At 39.1% G+C, this 19,725-nt stretch overlaps 1 protein-coding gene across 2 annotated transcripts in view; it reads right to left on the bottom strand.

Annotated features, from left to right (window-relative positions):
• The window catches only part of ca16b (carbonic anhydrase XVI b), a 99,940-nt gene that overhangs the window by 25,608 nt on the left and 54,607 nt on the right, over positions 1–19,725 (bottom strand). For both annotated transcript variants that reach the window (XM_044223955.1, XM_044223950.1), the window contains exons 4-8: positions 17,278–17,426; positions 9,139–9,234; positions 6,744–6,810; positions 4,071–4,228; positions 2,722–2,914 (exon numbers count right to left, since the gene is read on the bottom strand). In XM_044223955.1, coding sequence (XP_044079890.1) covers positions 2,722–2,914; positions 4,071–4,228; positions 6,744–6,810; positions 9,139–9,234; positions 17,278–17,426 — 663 coding nt within the window. The remainder of the gene's footprint in view (positions 1–2,721; positions 2,915–4,070; positions 4,229–6,743; positions 6,811–9,138; positions 9,235–17,277; positions 17,427–19,725) is intronic.

Below are 19,725 nucleotides of genomic sequence, written 5' to 3'. Positions count from 1 at the left end.
CTGGGCTACTGTAGAAACATGGTGGTGCCTGGTCAATCATGCCTTAAGGGTATAAAAACCTGGATGACCTGCAATTTTCTGATGTTAAACTCTGACAAAAAGTTATTGTACTTGGCCCCAAAAACTTCAGAGACACATTATCTAAAGATATAGTTACTCTAGAAGGCATTGCCCTGGCCTCCAGCACCACTGTAAGGAACCTCTGAGTTATCTTTGATCAGGATTTGTCCTTTAACTCCCAAATAAAACCAACTTCACAAACTGCCTTTTTTCACCTGCGTAACATTGAAAAAAATCAGGCTCATCCTGTCTCAAAATGACGCAGAAAAACTAGTCCATGCATTTGTTACTTCTAGGCTGGATTATTGCAATTCCTTATTATCAGGTTGCCCAAATAAGTTCCTTAAGAGTCTCCAGTTGATCCAGAATGCAGCGGCACATGTACTGACAAGAACTAGGAAAAGAAATCATATTTATCCAATATTAGCTTCTCTGCACTGGCTCCCTGTAAAATCCAGAATATAATTTAAAATCCTTCTCCTCACCTACAAAGCTCTTAATGGTCAGGCACCAAGAGCTCATAATACCTTATTACCTCACTAGAACACTGCGCTCCCAGAATGCAGGGTTACTTGTGGTGTCTAGATTCACCAAAAGTAGATTGGGAACCAGAGCCTTCAGCTATCAAGCTCCTCTCCTGTGGAATCAGGTCTCAGTTTGGGTTTGGGAGGCAGACACCATCTCCACATTTAAAAGTAGCCTTAAGACTTTCCTTTTTGATAAAGCTTATAGTTAGGGCTGGCTCAGGTGAGTCCTGAACCATCCCTTAGTTTTGCTGCTATAGGCCTAGACTACCAGGAGAATTCCCATGATGCACTGAGCTCCTCTCTCCTCCTCTCCATCTGTATGCATTCTTATCCCATTAATGCATGTTACTAACGCTAACTGTTCCTCTCTCCCATTGTTTTGTGCTTTCTGTCGCTTTCAGCAGATATTTCTGCCTGCGGAGCAGCAGAGTCTGGATCTATGATTGCGGGCCACCTGCTGACGACCACTGCTACAATTATTATGATTAGTCTTATTACTATTATCATTATTATTCCTATTATTCCTATTATTATTATTTTATTAATATAAATATTACCACTACCATTACATTATTATTATTTTAAAATTCTATGTGGAATTTACATTGTGCTTCCCACCCTTTCAACCCAAACGGCAGTGATGGATGACCGCCCCCTAGTTCTGATTGAGGTTTCTGCCTCTTAAAGGAAGTTTTTCCTTGCCACTGTTGCCAAGTGCTTGCTCATGGTGGGATTTGCTGGGTCTCTGTAAATAATTTATAAAGATTACAGTCTAGACCTGCTCTATAGGAAAAGTGCAATGAGATAACTTCAGTTATGAAATGGCGCTATATAAATAAAATTTTATTGAATTTAATTAAATGTTACACACTGGTCCTTTGATTTTTACATTTTAACACAGTGAAACAGAAATGCGAAAGAGACACAAAGAGAAAATGAGCAAGAGGGAGAGGAAGCTGAAAAAAAGAAATGGAGAAACACTAGTGCACATTCATTCTGCCTACTGACATGCCACAAAAGCAATTTCACAACTTAATTTGTATGGGTCTATTTTAGCTGTGCCACATATTAATGATGATTGCTGATCGGCCCTGTTACAGTGTTCCAACTTCATCACAAGCATTCCCAATCAATTCTCCCCGCCAGACACCAACAACACCACTTTAAGGCGCAGCAGCCTTTCTCATTAGTCTCCATAGTTCCTGTACTGTTCTGTTAAAGCAAGCGCTGCAAGATTCACACATAAAAGAGGAAGACGAACAAAAATACTCTAATCAAGCCCTGCCTGAGGTCTGTGCTTTGTATTAATATGTTCTTTGATATAAGAATGAGCTGTAACAATGAGAGAATGACGTGCACTATTCTGACAAGACAAGCTTTATCCAAAGATCTCCTGAAATTCCAATTATTACCTATAAATGGGTGCTATGAATGGGTCTCCATTCTTAGCAGCTAGGTGGCTTCCTGAATTTGGTTCAAAAATACTATCAAAAGATCTCATTAATAATTTTCACTGCAGCCCCTACATTTTTGACCAGAAAGAGTAAGAGAAATAGAAAATTTAAGGACCCATGAGGACCCCAGGTAAAAGTAGCCCTGTGCAAATAGGACTTATAACATATTTTAGGACACTTAGAGGTCCTGTGATAATACATAATATAAAAAAACCCATTTGTTTCTACATTAGTATGGAGGCATCATTAGACACTATTTGCAACAGTTTGGCCGCCTCAGCATGGGCCACTTGCCAACCATTACCCCAAATAGTGATTGTGTTTGTCATAGCTTGGCATGACCTGTCAAACTTTGGCTTTCTCCACATGCTGAAGCAATTTTTTCAATAAATGACTAAGAATGTCCAGTGATAAACCTGCATATGTACTGTGCGAGAATGGAAAACTTGACAGGCATAGCAACAGTAACTAAGGGGTTGGAGCTTATGGTCAATTAGTAAGGTTTTAAACTAGCAAAATTGCAAGATTTTGGGTAGCTTTTGGATGGAATGTGACGTTTGCTGATCTCTGACGTAACCTTGGCCTACACACAGTGTGCATAATGTAATACTAATATCAATGACCATGCCCTTAGTTTACAGCAAACTCTGAGAATGTGATACGGTGCAGAAAAAGCTTACCTCTTGAAGCCTCAGTGCTATGAGGGCTTCCGAGGATCTCAGTCAAGTCTTTCTGCCATGCGTCTTTTATAGCCGACCTAAAGAGTTTCCTATTGTCGAGGTCCTGCACGGGCCGAAAGTTGTTCCACAGGTACTCAACAGACTTCACGTGGTCCTGTTGCTCTGTTGTAAAGATGGAGTAAAAGGCCTCCAGCTAGATGGAAAGAAACAGAGAATAGCTATTGAAGCAAATTTAAGTGCTTTTGTTACTGTGTGTGTGTGTGTGTGTGTGTGTGTGTCTGTGTTGACTATAATATATCATGCAGGACTGCATTTGTAGCCACTTGCCAGCAGCTGACTGTTCACAAATGGAGCACAGTATTTGCAAAAAACATTCACACTACAGGCACCAGCAGGCACAGACCTCAGTCATCATCCTGGCTACCTACCGGGCTGTAACTTCTCAATGGGGCAAATTTGTAGCCATTGATTGCTACGAATGATCTCCTGCCGCGTGCTGTAATGACTACACATTACAGATACTGTGGAATCAATGTGTCCTATGCGTGCTTGGAGAAATGAATTACATTCATAAAAGACTATCTGTGAGCGTCACAAACATTGTAGCTGTGGTCAATATTCTTGCAGCAGAAGTCATTTCTGAACAAAAGATTTGTCCTCCTGCAAGTTGATAGAAATCCCACTGAGCCTTGCAAATTTTTGTACAGCACAGAACGCTCAAGAGGATATGCAGCTGGATAACCCAAGAACTGTATGTATAAAAGATGCAGCAAAGGACTGTGTATGGGATCAGCAAAAAGCATGGGGCATGATTTGGCATATATTATCTCTCACAATCACAAATAGCATAAACAGTTGGAGGTAAGCTTTTGTAAAGCACATAGGTGAGTGCTGTAAATGCAACATTTTTCTTTAAACATATTCATTAAACCTTGAACTTTTAAATTAATGAACATTTCTGCACTTGAACAACTTTAATAGTATGATAACCAGCCTCCATGTGCAGCAGTGTTCTATTTAAGACCCTATAGTCGCTGTCTCAGACCAACAGCATGATAAAAGAGCTATCTCACGCGATCATTCAAATGCCAGTAATTGGCTCCCCCCTCCTGCTTAATCATCCACTGTGCAGGCAGTTATGGTTTCATAGGCAGAGGAGTTGGAGGAGGAACGAGGTAAAAGGGGAGAGAGAGGAGAGGTAGATGAGGGGAAAAATTGCTTGTGCGTTGACACTGTGGGACAGCAAGTGATCCACTGTGTGTGGGCAAAGGGGATCTAACTATGAATGGAGAATATAGCTGTCTTGGCGTGTGTGTGTGTGTGTGTGTGTGTGTGTGTGCTTAACGCACCTGTGAGTGGGACAGATACACAGGCCTGGAGAAGATGATCCACTCCACTACCTTGCTGCAGGGCGGCGTGGTCAAAGAGCCGGTGTATCGGTAATAACTGTCCACTGACGATGGCAGCAGATCCCTCAGGATGAACGACCTGAGGTGGGTCTCCTTTTCTGGGTAGAGCATGGGATCAATACTTGTCAATACGCAGAAATGAAGAGCACAGTCTGCTGTACAGGTACAAAAATACCATATCTTTCACTCTTTAATGCTTTGCTAAAACCCCTGCATATCTTGAGCTACATTTGCATCATCATTTACAAGGTTGTTTCATTTCACTCTCCCCGTGGCATTTTAACTGCTTTCCTGAAACCTGGTGAAATGATGGTGACTGCAGTTAAAATCCTCACCACTTATCACTCTGGCCAGATCTCTGTACTCAGATGGGCTGAGAGAGGAGCAAAGGGAGAGGAGGCAGATAAAATGGCCTTTTCTGACAGCTGATCTGTGGCTAGGTGGGAGCCTGCTCTGCTCCGTGTAACAACTGTGGCATGAGCCACGGGGATTAAGACAGATCCAAATGATTACCACATCTGTTCTATCCTCCGTGATCATAACCAGGCAATGTCGTGTAAAAACAAACAAACAACAACAAAAAAAAAAAAAACAAGCAGGAAATCAGTTTCTGATCCAGAGGAAGATCCCTTTATCTCCTGCAAATACGCTGTGTGGGCGATGCAAGTGGGCTTCGTTTTTCCTTGAATTATGAAACGAAAAACCCAAATAAAGCTGAATTGATGTCAAATCCAATCTCGCACAGCACATGACCTTATCTAAAAAAAAAAAAAAAAAAAACACAGAGGTTTGGGGTGATAGGACTGATAGGACTACTGAGGCACTGGAAGCCTCGCCCCCATGCCTCATCTGTACTCAGAGTCAAATTCAGTATTCAAAGCCTTTCTTCTCCCTGTCTTCAGACAGCGTACGTGCCCTATCGCTCATGGACCGCCGAGATGCTGATGGATGGATGACTGTGGGATAACGAGCTAGTGGAAAACCAACCACCCTAGCGAGGGAGGAGGCGAGGAGCATTTAGCAGCCAGCAGGAAAAGAGTCCAAAAAACCACCACACCCACACCGAGCTCTCTTTCAGCTGGGAGATGAGAGATACTGTGGTGTTAGCACGAACATCTGCGTAGCTACGCAGCACAGAGTTCAGCCACATTTGGAGACTCAGAGATTCAGAAAATAATCTAGTATAACAAACGCTTTTTGGCAACATGCCTTTATCAAGGTTATATAATGAAAAAAAAGTGGAGCGTAAATACCTTTGTGAAATGAAAACCACAAGTGAAAAGGCCTCCAAGCTGAAAACAGACCAATCAGAAAAAAGGCTACTTTCTTTATTGCAATTACTTCAATGAAACTGAAAAAAGTGTAGAAATTTCACTGAACAAAGTGACCCATTTTCTGATTCTGAGGCCTATTCACATGTTTTTTAAGAATCTCTAGGGGTCTCTAAGTGAGCTTTTCCCCCTTACATGTTTTTTTGTCTGTTTTCCTGCTCATTCAGAAAGTTGCAAAACTTTTTTTCTTTTTCCCCCCAATGCTCAACACAAAAACTCATAACCTCACCAGCGCACATTGCACAACATCAAACATCCATCTCCAGAAAGAACAGGGAGTGAAATTACAATTAGAAACGACTCAATGAAGCCCAGCACTAGGTCTTGTGAAACCAGCATGGGTACAGAGCAATAACTCCATGCTTCTATGCATCCTCATCCATTTTGATGTCCTTGTCAGTGTATGCTTATGCTCACATAAAGCTCATCAGCGGCAGGTTGTAAAACAAGTCATACGTGTCTGTGTAAACAGAGCTGCTGGTCCCCAGATGCAGTAAAGGATTCCACAGTCATGCTAAAGCATCTGCTTAAGGTCTGTATAAGTCATGCATGCAGATAAATCAGCACAGCAGCATTCATTTAAGACAATATGCCATAAACAATTGTGCCATGGCATACAACACAAGACATTAACAGTTTAAATGTGAATATGAGCCTTTGCAGGAGCCACGGTCCACAAGAGTCTATACATGTATGTCTGAGTTAGAATAAATCAGAGTGTTGTCTAATTGAGGCTCAGATGTAATTAATAGTTCTTTCTCTGTGAGTGAAGCTCCTTGGGAGGTCTCCCTACTGTGGAGCTACTCCAGCAAGGGAGGGGCGGTATCTTGCAAATTTTGCCTCCTTTTGAAGTTAAACTATGCTCATATCTTGTGTTTAGACTCTTATTTAGATTTTTTTTAAAAGAGAAGCCAAATGTTTAAGCAGCTGAAAGCAAGAGCATCAATCTGTGTTCTATGGGGAAAAGGAGGAGCACAATGTCTGCGCTGTCACAAGAAATTTACTTCTAGGGTCAGTGATTTTGTAAGGGATAATTGCTTTTTGAATATCCCACATGAACTTAATTCTGCCAGTATTGTTTCATGTGGAGGAGATTTTGGTACAACAGAAGAAAAAAAAAAATCAGTGGACAATAAATAAACAGAAAAAAAAACATTGCAGAGAAACAAAGAATAACAGTTATATATTTATGGACATATGTAAATGCACTCACCACATACATAATATAATATTGTTCTATATAAAGCAGAGTTTGTAAGGGGGTTACATCCTCATTACTTACCATGATGCACTACTCCTTTCAATCCCTGGATGATGGGGTCCACAGCTGGATTGTCTTTTTGGCCCAGCTGCAGGAAATTTCCAGAGACAAAGGATTACAAAAGGGATTACAAGACTAGAATAATAATCTAACATAATAACTAAAGACGATCAATATGAACAAAATACAAGGGGTGGACACAATAAGGGCAACATTTCTACAATATAACATAATCTAGGAGCATCTAGTACCATCTGTGACTATTGTGATGTTCAATTTTTGGTGAGATTTTGTAGGTTGACTATTCAGTTGGCGAGGCTGTTGTTTCTGGTGTTGTGCTAGATGACTATATTTTAATGTGTATTTTTGTCCCAAAACAAATTATACAAACCCAAAAAAATAAAGTCCATAGCATTTACTCTATTGAATACCTTGATCAGCAGTATTTAATGCTTCTTTGAAGAAAACTGTGATTACATTGTGACCTGTAATATTATCATATTTATTTTCCATTCAAATTATTACATTTTACATAAAATCAACTTGAGATTTAGACTGATACTTTTTAGATTTGGTACCCATGTACCAACACAACACCATAAATAAACAATGAGCACATCTGATAATTTCATGAGCTTTGTATCCTCCTGTAGCTGGTGGTATCCAGTAACTCTAAGAGGCTATTTGGCTGTTAGCTCTACTGTCTCCAGGGGACTAACACCAGTGTTGATTCCCTCCTTATCTATTAGGCCTGCTGTTAATTCTTTGCTATGACTGACACATATTGTAAATTGTTTTGTTTAGCCCCACATTCTACAATATTCCCAATGTCCTACTTAAGAGACAAGACTGGACAAAACAGTGTTGGGACACGGGGAACAATCTTTCCTTGCTCAACATTAATTCAGGTCAGTCAGAGGAGAATAATTGTGTGGAACTGAATGCTGAATGTGGATAATATGCACACCTTAGAGGCCATTAATAGGCCTTTGGGGAGCACAGGAGGAACTCTACTCATTGATTAGAAATGGTAAATCTGAGCCAATGTGTGTGTGCCCGCTTAAAAACCCTTACACTGTAAACTGCTATTCAGCGGATTGTGTATAGTGGTGCTAATTGCAGTAAGCAATAGGGCTGTCAGGACCCAGCGGAGGCATTTAGGTCCTCGTACACACACGGTTTTATCACTGTCGGAGCGTAGACCTACATTACAAACACCTGTGTCCCCATTCCAGCCTCCCTTTTCCTGAGAGCTGACACTTGACTATATACTATTAAGCTGAATGTTAGCCCGCATTGATCAGCTGCCATCAATCGCAAAGATACTGCTAATAGAAATTAGGAGTGTAACATGGAGAGGGACCCTGAAGTTGTCAGTGCTGCTGGTGCACGCTTTTTCACGGTTCATAAATGTCTGAGGTGTTTTTACAGTTAACAGAAATTAGGACTATTCTTGTCCATTAAGAGCTTATGTGCGCAGACCTACATGGAACAATTTGTAGTATCTCAGTAAGCAATCTGCAATGTGCCACAGAAGAGAAAAATAATCAGATGCTGGGTGAAGAGAAACTCTCCTATCAAAACAAAGGTGCCACAGATCATTTCTAATAAATATCTATCATTTACTGACCTCAAAAAGTTATTCACATCTTCATCCTTTTCATAACTAGACCAATACAATTCCAACTGCCCCCCTTAAGTCATAATTTACTCACTGTTTTACAAGGTCCCCCCATTCTGTTTGACTCTTAATGTTATTTACTTAGTATGATTTCCTATTTTTTGCTAATAATTTGTCAGTTTCTTTTTCTCCACTCTTGTTATATTTATCCACTCATCTCCTTGGTTTTGCAAACTCTTTCTTATAGCTGGTGGTAAGCACTATATACAGTATGTACATAAAGGCATTGTATAAGCCTATGAAAAAGGATATTTCCCATTTAGGCAATACTACCAACAACTAAATGTAGAGCCATTACAAGGAGGTTTGCAGTGTAACATAGTCTACATGCTAGCAGCTCTGTGAGGCTACACAGCTGTGCTTCGACTTCAATGCAAACATCAGCATGCTAACATGCTCACAATGATAATGCTAACATGCTGATATTAAGCAGGTATAATGTTTATCATGTTCGCTATCTTAGTTAGCATGCTAACATTTGCTAATTAGCACTAAAAGTACAGCTGAGGCTGATGGGAATGTCATTAGTTTTGCAGGTATTGGGACATCCAATAGTTGTTAAAATATTTCGGTCTGGACCAAAGTGGTGGACTGACAGACCGACCTTGTCCTCCCTAGAGCCATGCCGCTGGCATGGATAAAAATGTCTATGTGTGTGTCTAAGTGCACTCGTGTAGTAGTGTAGTTTTCTTCAGATTAAATTTGTCTTGACCTTCAGTCCTGGTGATACTTCACCTCAAAGAAGATGGCCATGGCAGCAATGATGCGTCTTTCCTTGATGGCAGCGCTGAGGCTGTCAAAGTCATCTGAATTGTAAAGGTAGATCTGCATCTGGGATGGGAAACAAAGCATAAAACAGCTTGAGGAGTGGACAAGAAGAACGAACAGTCCTGTCATCAATCACTTGGACACGCTGCTGAGGAGCTGATGAAAAGCTGTTTTGAGGGGCATCAAAGCAGGTGTATTTATCACTCCCATACATCTTCCATAATCTGTGTCATTCCTTTTTGTGTTCTGCCACTCGTGGAGGATGCTAGAGAAATATAGCATCCCATTCCTCAGGGCAACTCACGAGCAGAGAGGGAGAACTGGAGGAATGTGCTCTTTTTCTGTGGTGAGATCTAACAGAATGGTATACTTTTAATCATTGCTCCCAATTACCTTAAAATCACCAGCAACACCGCTTCTGATTTCACAACAAAGCTTAGCATGAGTGATTATAATGTGAAAACCATCATACACAGAATACGTCATATACCTGTCACGGCTCTGGTTTCCATTCCTTTCATTTCAAAGCAGAAATATAATGGTGGTGCTGATCAAAATCAGCAAATGATTCTAAAAGTAGCAATTGGAGCTGTCCATCATCTCACTGTCTCGAGCCTCTTTAAAATGAAAAACCCTTTCATGTCACTGAACCAAGTTAATTGGCAATAAGAAAAAGGTCCTAGATGTTGATTTAATTAAAAGAGTATGCTTGCCTTTTTTCTTTTACCAAGGAAAATTACGAGAAACCCCCAGCCACAATTGGCTGTGCTGACAACACATGCAAAAAGTAAAAATAAATAAGGATAAAACCAGTAATGCGTACCGTAGGCCTAAACCAGGTACAAAATGACTCAATCCATATAATTTAAGTGAATTTAAGTGATTAGTTTCCTTCAGAGTTCCTTTAACTGCAGCCTTTAATGGAACTAATTTGTTGTCTGAGAACCCAGCAAGAACGAGCTCTGACCATTCATCACCCTTCAGATGTTATTAACTACATTACCCAATTAAGCCGGCCCCCTTAGGCTTCATTTACTCACTGACATTGGCTCACGTGACCTGCTCCTGTTAACAGCACACTGGAAAACGGGATATTCAATTATCGGACAGTTTCATAGCAGCCAATAAAAATAAATGTTGCCGAGAGCGATTTGAATCACTTGTTTTCACGCTTCGTTTCACTGTATGTTTGCGAGCTCCGACACAGAGCCCCTCGTTGTAATGTAAACTTCAATCACATCCACGGATATCACTGAAAGTTGTTGATTTTAAGCAGGACAGATTGGTGGTCTGACCAATCTTTAAGCTCTCTTAAGACATTTAGACACATTCATAAATGTTTGTTTTAGTCAGTACAAAATTTACCATACAGAGAAATATGTAAAGACAAATCTGAAAATTGTGAGCACCAATAACCAACGGCAGCTTGCAAGAGACCAGAGGTAACAGAACATTGTTTGAGCATTATAAATTACCTCTAGTTTTCTCTGTAGAGCAGACAGCCCATGCTGTCCACATCCTCTGAGCCCTTCTTTAGTCTAAAATCATTTTATAGCGCTCAATTTTTTCTTTTCGTTTTTCGGCTCAATGTGAGTGCAAACACAAGTGTTGAGAGCCGCTCTGCATTCCCAAGTCCCATTTAAGCACAAACAGGTGAAAAACAAAGTCATGTTTGGCATGATTTCCCAAGACAGAGAGAGACATGGAGGCAAGACAAGAAAACTACAAGAAATAAGTTTGTGCGTGGAGAGACCTTGGATTTATCACAGCAGCACAAATTTATTCTTCTTTCCTTACTTTATTCTTTACAACAACTGTGCTACTGCAGCATTTTGTTAACAGGTAAATGTGTCTTATTTAACACAGTATGATCCTCTCACTCCAATCACACAACCATCTACGGTTTCCTTTTATCTGAGCGCCTACAAAGTGCTAGAGCACGCATTTTCAAGAATGTGTCACAAAATTTGTACAGAAGTTGTTGCTGAACAACTATATGAAATTGGTGTTTCTCATTAGAGATTACTGACAGAGAACTTGATAGACAATGAAAAAGGACAGCGCAAGACAATAGAATGACAGTGGATTATGTGTCAGTAAACATAGATGTAATGTATTTATTATCCATGTACATTTACAGCCTAATGTTTGCTACAGTAAGAATGCAAAAAAAATTTCATGTTGACAGAATAATAATACAGCCAAGTGGAACTAAACAAATATCTGATAAATACACGTTACAACTGTTTAACTTCAACGCAAAAAAGCCTGGTGTTGTTTGTCTTCTTCTTATAAAAACATATTCAATTGTGTTACTGTTGCTATAATGGCTGTTGCAAAACAGACACTATAAAACACATACTTCATTATTTTATTGCTACGGTGGCCCTGAGAGCACACTGCACTGCAGCTTAACACGTGCCAATAGACAAAACACAAGCAGATATAAAAAAAAACACATTCACCAATTCTGATGGACAGATATTATTGCAGAATATTTGCTATACACATAGCGCTAGCCTTTCTAGCCACCCAATTCGTCGTTTACTCATTTTTCAACACCACTGATGGGGTGTTGGATTCATGCGCCACAAACCATGGCAACGACTTGCTTGTTCAGGTGTGTTCATCAATTTTTAGTTCCATTGCATTTATGTATTTGATAATGTTATCTGTTTAGTTATGCTGCCTGTATTTACAGTGCATCTCTGTATTTGGTTGCATTTTCTGTATTTGCAGGGCGGCTTCATATGTGTTGCCAAATTGGTGAATGTGTTTCTCAATTTACTATGCAGTCAGCAAAATGTTAAATCTATTAACTTCACTTGCTATTTGTTTTCTTAAGTTGCAGTGTATTGAGCTCTCAGTGTCACCATATCCAATCCCATTAGTCTTGACTTATCTGAGACTCTTACTGTATATTCTCAATCAACTTTCTGTTGCAGATATGCTTTCATTACTACTGGAGCTTTCCTCTTTCTGAAATGTATGGTACTGTACACCCACCTTAACACTTCATACATCTGCAGTACTATGTGCAACCACGTACCCTTCCCAAGGTGTGATTTGTAATCCATGTATAATTAATCTAACCTTGGTGACACCCTAATATATTATCAGAAAAGATCTCTCTATGGTACCCTGAGGCAGAAAAAAAACCCCACTGTTTCATTTTTCATTGTGCTGTTTGAGCGAACAGGTGGTCCATCTATCGATTTCCCCACTTCACTCCCACGAAAAAGACTGTAGTTAGATTAATGTCAAGCTCAGGAGCCACAGGCCGAGCATTTTTTTTTTTTTTTTTTTACACATGACCGTGTTACAAAGGCAGAGCAGCTCCATAATACAGTTCATTGGGTTTGTCTCTCCACCCTCTGTAGCTATGCGTGAACTATATTTGTGTACGTTTTCATGCTTCTGGGCAGGTGGGATAAACACTTTAGAGTTTTTTGTTTTTTTCCCCCCACTGTAAGAGTAAATGCTTTATGTAGTGTGTTACAAGCGACTCAGGGCTGAATGTGACTCATTTGGAGTGGAGAGATAATTAGACAGCAGATTGGGAAACAGTCTCTGTTTAGCAGAGACAAACAAGCCCTGGAGCTCAACCTCCAAGGTCATGCTGCTCAGCTCTCGAAGAACAAAACATATACACGACAAAACAAAAGCCAACCTCTGCTATAAAAGATCAATGGGTATGTGAAACACAAATATTTATAAAAGCTAGAGTTTTGCTGCACACGTGATGTCAGATGTAATATACTCTCAAATACATCAAATTCTGTCAAGGCATAAATATGAAATATGAAATATGAAAATGCCACATCTTACAGGATGAAGCTGTTAAAATGGCCAAAGGCTAGATCCTGTATAACCATATTCCCCTTCAACCATCCATCATTTGATTCCACTCTTTCACCTTCTGGTTCAGTGGGTGAAATAATACATCTTGTTTGATACATCTAGGCAGACTTATTGATAAAGAGAAAATATTTTAAAAGCACACATCCAACTGTGCTTTTTCTGTGTATACAGTACACCATCTATAGTTAACAGGAAGGATCTTTGCGGATATGTGGATGTCATATTTGCAGATATGTCAATGTCATATCCGCAAAGAGTGAGTGGCTGTCTTTTGTTGGCCCTATTTTTTCTAATATGGTAATTTCCTTTAACATTTCTCCATGCTGTCACTTACGAGACCTCAGTCCCCATCATACTTTATGTCAATCCTATCTGGGCTGCATGTTCTTGACATGTGTGTTAACAGAGTAAACGATACAAGAAAAGGGTCACCCAGCCTTTCAGTTATGAAAAAACATACCAGACATTCTTTGCATCCAAATGGCAGAGGTTTATTCATAATCCATTTTAAACTGAAGGTTATTTATGGTGTTTAATTAGTCTCAAAACCCAAGCACATAAAAACCAGGCGCGTGCACGTGGTACAAGAGCACAGAACAGTATCCCGAGCAGAAGAGCATCCTCACAAGTCTGCGAGCAAAGGGCTGTGCTCAACACTCACTCGCTCGTCAAGTTGACTTTTGAGACGGGGAAGAAATAGACAGTGGTTGATGTCTCAGCTCCTTTGGTTGGTCACTTTCAACACCCACAGTCTCCGGCCTCCAATTCTTTGACCCCTTTTTTGGCGGCAGAATCATCAAAAAGATGTCGGAGAAAAAAAAGAGCTAAAGTGAGGAACAGCCACCTCTATAACGTCAATAACACAAACAGGCCTAAATTGTGCATAACCAAAATGTAACATAAGCTATTTGTGTAAATAGCAGTGGCATACTGTATATGATCCATGTAGTTTACAATTGCTACGAAATGTAGACTAAATGCAAGTTGGTTAAGGTCAGCTGCTAGCAACTGCCTGTGTTAGATTGTGTCAGTGATCAAACCAAACAGCCCATCAAAGATCATGGTCAGTATTCAAGGTGACCAATCAAAGGAGGGGAGACATTCCATCCCCACCTCCAAAGTCTCAAAAGTCAACTTGACGAGAAAGCTAGCGTTGAGCAGTTGCGAGAGCGTAGGGAGCGTCAAGCGAGTACTGGTCACAGCCCCGTGCTCGTGGGACCGCATTTGTGCACGCAGAGCAGAAATGCTCCCTTGCGAGGATGCTTTCCCGCTTGCAAATAATGTTCTGTGCGCTCGTATCACATGCACGCACCTGGTTTTTATGTGAGACTAATTAAATGCCATAGTTATTTAACCCTATTCATTTATGAACATGGATAGGGTAATCATATTTTTCATACTATACAGTACACAGTAATCCTGTAATTATCAATATTTAGGCTTTTTCCTTTGTTTCAGAAGGTTTGCATTCGTACTGTATCATTTATCCATTAGTCTTAGCGACCTATTTCAACTTTTCTACTTACTTGCAAACTAGATTTTATACACTCTCATTTGCAACACATGGTGTTCAGGCGTTACAGTTGACTTGGTTGATTGTGTTTCCTGTGCAGTTGTAATAAATATACTAAATATCAGCATCAAACCAATTTGTAATCCTATTTATACTTTAGCTCAGTTATCGTAAAACTTCAATTAAAAGCCAAGCCCCAATTAAACAATGAGTCCCTTTTACTGGCCGGGTGTGGCTACACGTTTTGACAAATAAACGCAGGTCTCATTTAGATGCCAGGTCTGGTTTTTATAGAAGTTCTTTGGATGTATAAAGCCTCTTAAAAGTCCACTGGGGCACCTGCTTGAGCTAGTTCTAAGCTGCTTAGATTGTGCATACAAATATAAATGTTTAAACTTTTGTCAATAATATGGACATGCTACACATCGTTAGATGCTCCACAATTCAATTGTTCAGTTAATTTTATGGAAACCATGAGCACTAAAGTATAATTCATTCAGATTTACCGCCATGGTAAACAAAACAACAAAAAAAAGTTTTGAATTGAAGCGGTGTGTCTATTCCTCGATTATTTACTATATTTCCCAACTTTGCTGAGCAAGAGTTTTGTGCAAAAGGAATTAAAGGCCTGTCCCATATAGACGCCTGTCCTAAATATAAGTAGGTTTAGTTGAGTTGAGGTGAGTTGAGTGTCAAAAGCAAATAAAAGCCAGGGCAATTAATTGAAGTTTTACGGTACTTCACGGCCTGTCCATGTACCCTCTGGCAGGTATGTATCATTATGTTCCTTTTTTTTTTTAAAAGAGCATCATCCTTTTAAATCTCAAGCACATCAGCTTTGGAATACATGTCCTTTGATAGAGAGGTCGATGCAAAAAACCTTGGTCTACACACAAAGACAAGCAAAGCTACAATTCTATATTTTACATGTATAATTGATATAAATTTATCAGGAGGGCATAATTTTCTTGTTCTTGCTCAGCTTTTTCTAACAGCTGCCCAAAGTGGTCATTAAAGTGAATTCCATCACATTATTTAGAAGCACACGATCAAAGGAGTCATAACAGCTTTATAATGGTTGTATATAATGCGGTGCCCTTTAACACTACGCTGAACACAAAATGATGTGGCAAAAATAAATCTAATTACTCAGCCATTCAGCATCAAAAGCTGTGCCTGCAGAGAGGGCTCCACAGAACAGAGCCAAGAAACAAACACAGGAGGACTCTAGCTGCGTGTTTGGAGATAGGATAGAGAGGCACACTTACAGACATTTCCTGTTTTCATACACTTATATTACATACACTCATTATTACCCATTTGACAGTAGAGGGGATGAAAAAAAAATGTATATAACCCCACAAAATGTAAGAGTATGACACATTTGCAAATTCATTTTAGATAATGAATAGGAATGGCATTGTAAATGATAAAAATTTGAAAGGCAGAATAAAACTCATTCTCCACACCACATAAAAAGACTGGGATTTCTGCTTTAATCCTGGAACCAGAATAAATAATACCAAAAGGTTTCAGACTTAATACCCTTTATACATGTGCTAAGAGTTGGTGATACATTTTTTCTGCTTTCCTTTATTACTTGCAGTCTGTTCTCCATTTGTTTTTTTGTCTTTTGGCACTAATGGCATTGAGAAATCTCTTGTGACCTTGGCCGTGCAAAAAACATTTCAAGAATACGAACTTCTGCTTCAATGCTAATTTCATTAGAATTCTACAACAAAATTTTATTCTTCCCCTGTGCCTTTTCATTCTGCTTTCATTGATGTGATATACTTGACATTCAATCAAAAGAAATTACCTGGGAAATTATTAAAGATGGTATTGTTGTATTTTGATTAACAACCATTAACAGTGGAAAGTATACATGTAATTTGTTTAATGTCTTGAATGTTAGGTCCTTGATGACTTGCAGTAATTTTAAGAATTTTATTGTTCTTAAAAACTTTAAGTCTTAAGGTGTTTATGGTCATTGTCATAGAATTAGGGAACTCACGAGAAACATAAAAATTTCTGCTCCACGTGCATGTGACCAATCAAAGGAGTGGAGACATCAGCCTCTGTCTATTCCATCCCCGCCTCCAAAGTCAACTTGACAAGCCAGTGAGCGTTGTGCAGTTGCGAGCGCGTAGGCAGAGCTGAGCGAGCACTCGTTACAGACCTGTGCTCACGGCACCACATTTGTGTGGAGTTCAGTGCGCAGGTTTTGAGACTAATTAAATGCCATACTACATTTCCCATAACGCAACTCAAAAGCGTCTTATCATTTGACCGTCGTTTGGCTCTAAGTTTAAAATTCTCTCATGCAACTAGAAGCAATGCAAAGAGAAGTTCGAAAACATTGACTATTGTATCTTTTAGCCACATTTAAACCAAGGGAGATTAGTTTATTGAAGAAGCTGCTATTTTTGTTTAATTTGACTTTTCAGTGGATCCATTTAAGCATCCTTTGAAAGCCAGAGTTGACCTAAAAATCTCTTTTGACCACAGTGAATTTAGTTTTACTCCAGTGGTCTGAACAATCCTCAGCCTTCAATCTAGTGGTGCTTCTTGGCGATGAGGTAAAACAGTTAAGGAGGAGTTTTTTGGTCTCTATAAAAATCTCATATATCTAAACACTACAGTAACTTGCCAGGCTCCAAAATTCAGTGTTGACCCTTAAGGCCCCCGATTGCACATTTGTCAAAGTGTATTGTAGTGACAAGATGCTTTACCTCTACAGGGAACCTTCTGCCATTTATGCTGTGTTCTGAGCCTGCTGATCCATTATTCTGGCCCCAGTGAAACTCCATCTTCTCAGCCTTAAAACGCCCTGGCAGTCCGGCACCTCTTACAAAGTAGTCATCCTTAAGGAGAACAGCAACTGGAGACAAAAAGGAGTAAAAAGCAAAAAAGATGGAATCAAACAAAGAAGAAAAATTAAGTACACTCATGCAAAGGCAGCAAAAAAGGAGATCAGTAGTCAAAGAACTGATTCTACAGAAGCTCAGAGCAGCAGTGGCCGCTGATCTTTTTATTTTATGCCGATTATCTCAAGATCACAACTTAATTCCCATTATGTAAATTCAATCAGTTTTTTTTTGTAATGACAACTCAATTATCTCATGGTCTCAAAATAACACATTAAAATTATGTGGTGTTCATATTTATTCTATAAGCTTCTGATCCTGAGATGATGCATTTTGTTATCTCAAAATATCAAACATAATCTGACTGTTTTCTATTATACAATGACACAATGCAATTTCTACCTGTTTCAGACACTGAATAATCTCTGAAGACTGAATAGTCTCTCCCTGTGACATTGTCAGTATGAACTAAAAACTTGGATAGACTTTTAAGGAACATCAATGGGGCAATCAAAACTTGGCAAAGATGATAGAGCAGCTCTGATTTGTTTAAATGTTTAATGCATATGTGAACTGTGCAAACTTTTCTACATCAACTTTTATTGATGAAACTGAATGTTAAATAAGCTGCCTTGAACACAGACTTGGTGTTATTCTGAAATTATTATATAGCAAAAAAATATTTTCCTTACAACTGATGTACTTTTATCCTTTCATTAGAGGCTACTTAAAGGGCTAAGAAGCTGTAAAATCTCAAATAATCTGGACTCAGGGGGGCATAAGAGCAGCAAGAGGGACATTTTTCTACCTGGCAACCTACTGCTCAACATGGTTTGTTTCTTTAAGACCCTCTACGTGGGGAATCATTTAATCGCTAGATACAAAGTCAGCGGTGGGCACATTCACAATGATGCCACTGATGTGCCCATCAGATTGAGCACACACCAGCCTCTTCCAATGGCTTTGACGTTTCATTGGTTAACTGTGGGAAGCTGTGGTGAACAGCTGCAGACAAAGCCACTCTCTCTTAAACTTGTTGCATGGTTCGCTAAGAAGACAAAATAGCATTCACCTGCTTTGTGATCTTCTTCTACCTGCTAGCTTTTTGCAAGGCTATAATGCCGTTGCTTCTTAAGCGAGCATTTTTAAAATGTTCTCACACCTGTTTCTATATTGCTGAAAATTTAAATTGACAAAAAAGACATTTTTGTTTGGTATTTAGGTGTTTTTTGTGGCATTTTTTTAGGTGGTGCCATTATTATTTATGGAAATAAATAATGCCCCATGAATTTATTGCAATAGTATTTACACTAACTGAGTTTCATTAGCATACACATAAGAATATGAATTTAAAACTGACTTTGCAAGAGTTTATGTGCAAATATACTTACAATATTTTATGGGATTGTATTTACAGTATCAGTGATTTGTTACAAATAACTGCTGAGTAATTTTATGTGAGTAAATATCAATGTAAGTTTTTTCACATTTTCAGGCGCTTGATAGTCTGTGATGTAAATATAACATTATTTTGTGCAATTTCGTAGATTTTAATGTTAGATGTGTCTTCTGACAAGCACTTGCTTACATAGCCTGAGGTCTTTATCATTGTAAATCTGCTGTGGAAATTAGTTGATTTTATTTCTGTGAGCATTTCCTCTGAATATCGATAGTCACAGTTTTGGTCTCAAATCTAAACTAAACCAAACTATGAAACCTAAAAATACAAAATGATTTTTCTTGTTCTGTGAAATGGCCATTGTCATTCTGAGCTTGGTATTTCTCTTACTTTACTGTCGTTAGGCTTCTTGGGGTACTCAATCTAGATTGTTTTAACCAATATTCTCTTAACTGCCTATCAGAAGCCTGAGATTCAGGAAGTGAAGCAGTATAAAAACCTTTGCACTGTGTGAGAAATGTTTCTGCAAAATTAAACTCATACATAAGCCACCAATTAACCTCAATAACCTCAAAACTTTTGCTAGATATTGGTGTTCGCTTACATTATTATAGAGGGGATGACACCACAGCTTTGCATGTTGTTGCTATCTGCCAAAAAAGGTCCAGCATCTCCAAAATGTCTAATTTTAATGGAGAAAAATATCAGTTACTAGCTTGATCACCATGCTCTTTTAAAATCCTGCAGTGGCTTCTGAAATGGTTTTTTTAAAGGTCATAAAATGTTAACAATTTACAACGGACCATGTAATCCTCCTCCTGAAGTCAAAACACAGACATTACTGCTGTTACGAGTATTTTACATGATAACAACAATTTGGATTTGGAAGCCAACATTTGTAAATGTACTCAGCA

This window comes from Siniperca chuatsi, linkage group LG2 (genome assembly GCF_020085105.1).
Source record: "Siniperca chuatsi isolate FFG_IHB_CAS linkage group LG2, ASM2008510v1, whole genome shotgun sequence".
Classification (NCBI taxonomy): domain Eukaryota; kingdom Metazoa; phylum Chordata; class Actinopteri; order Centrarchiformes; family Sinipercidae; genus Siniperca; species Siniperca chuatsi.
The sequence above is the reverse complement of the archived record's forward strand: the minus strand, read 5'-3'. Positions and strand labels throughout refer to the sequence as shown.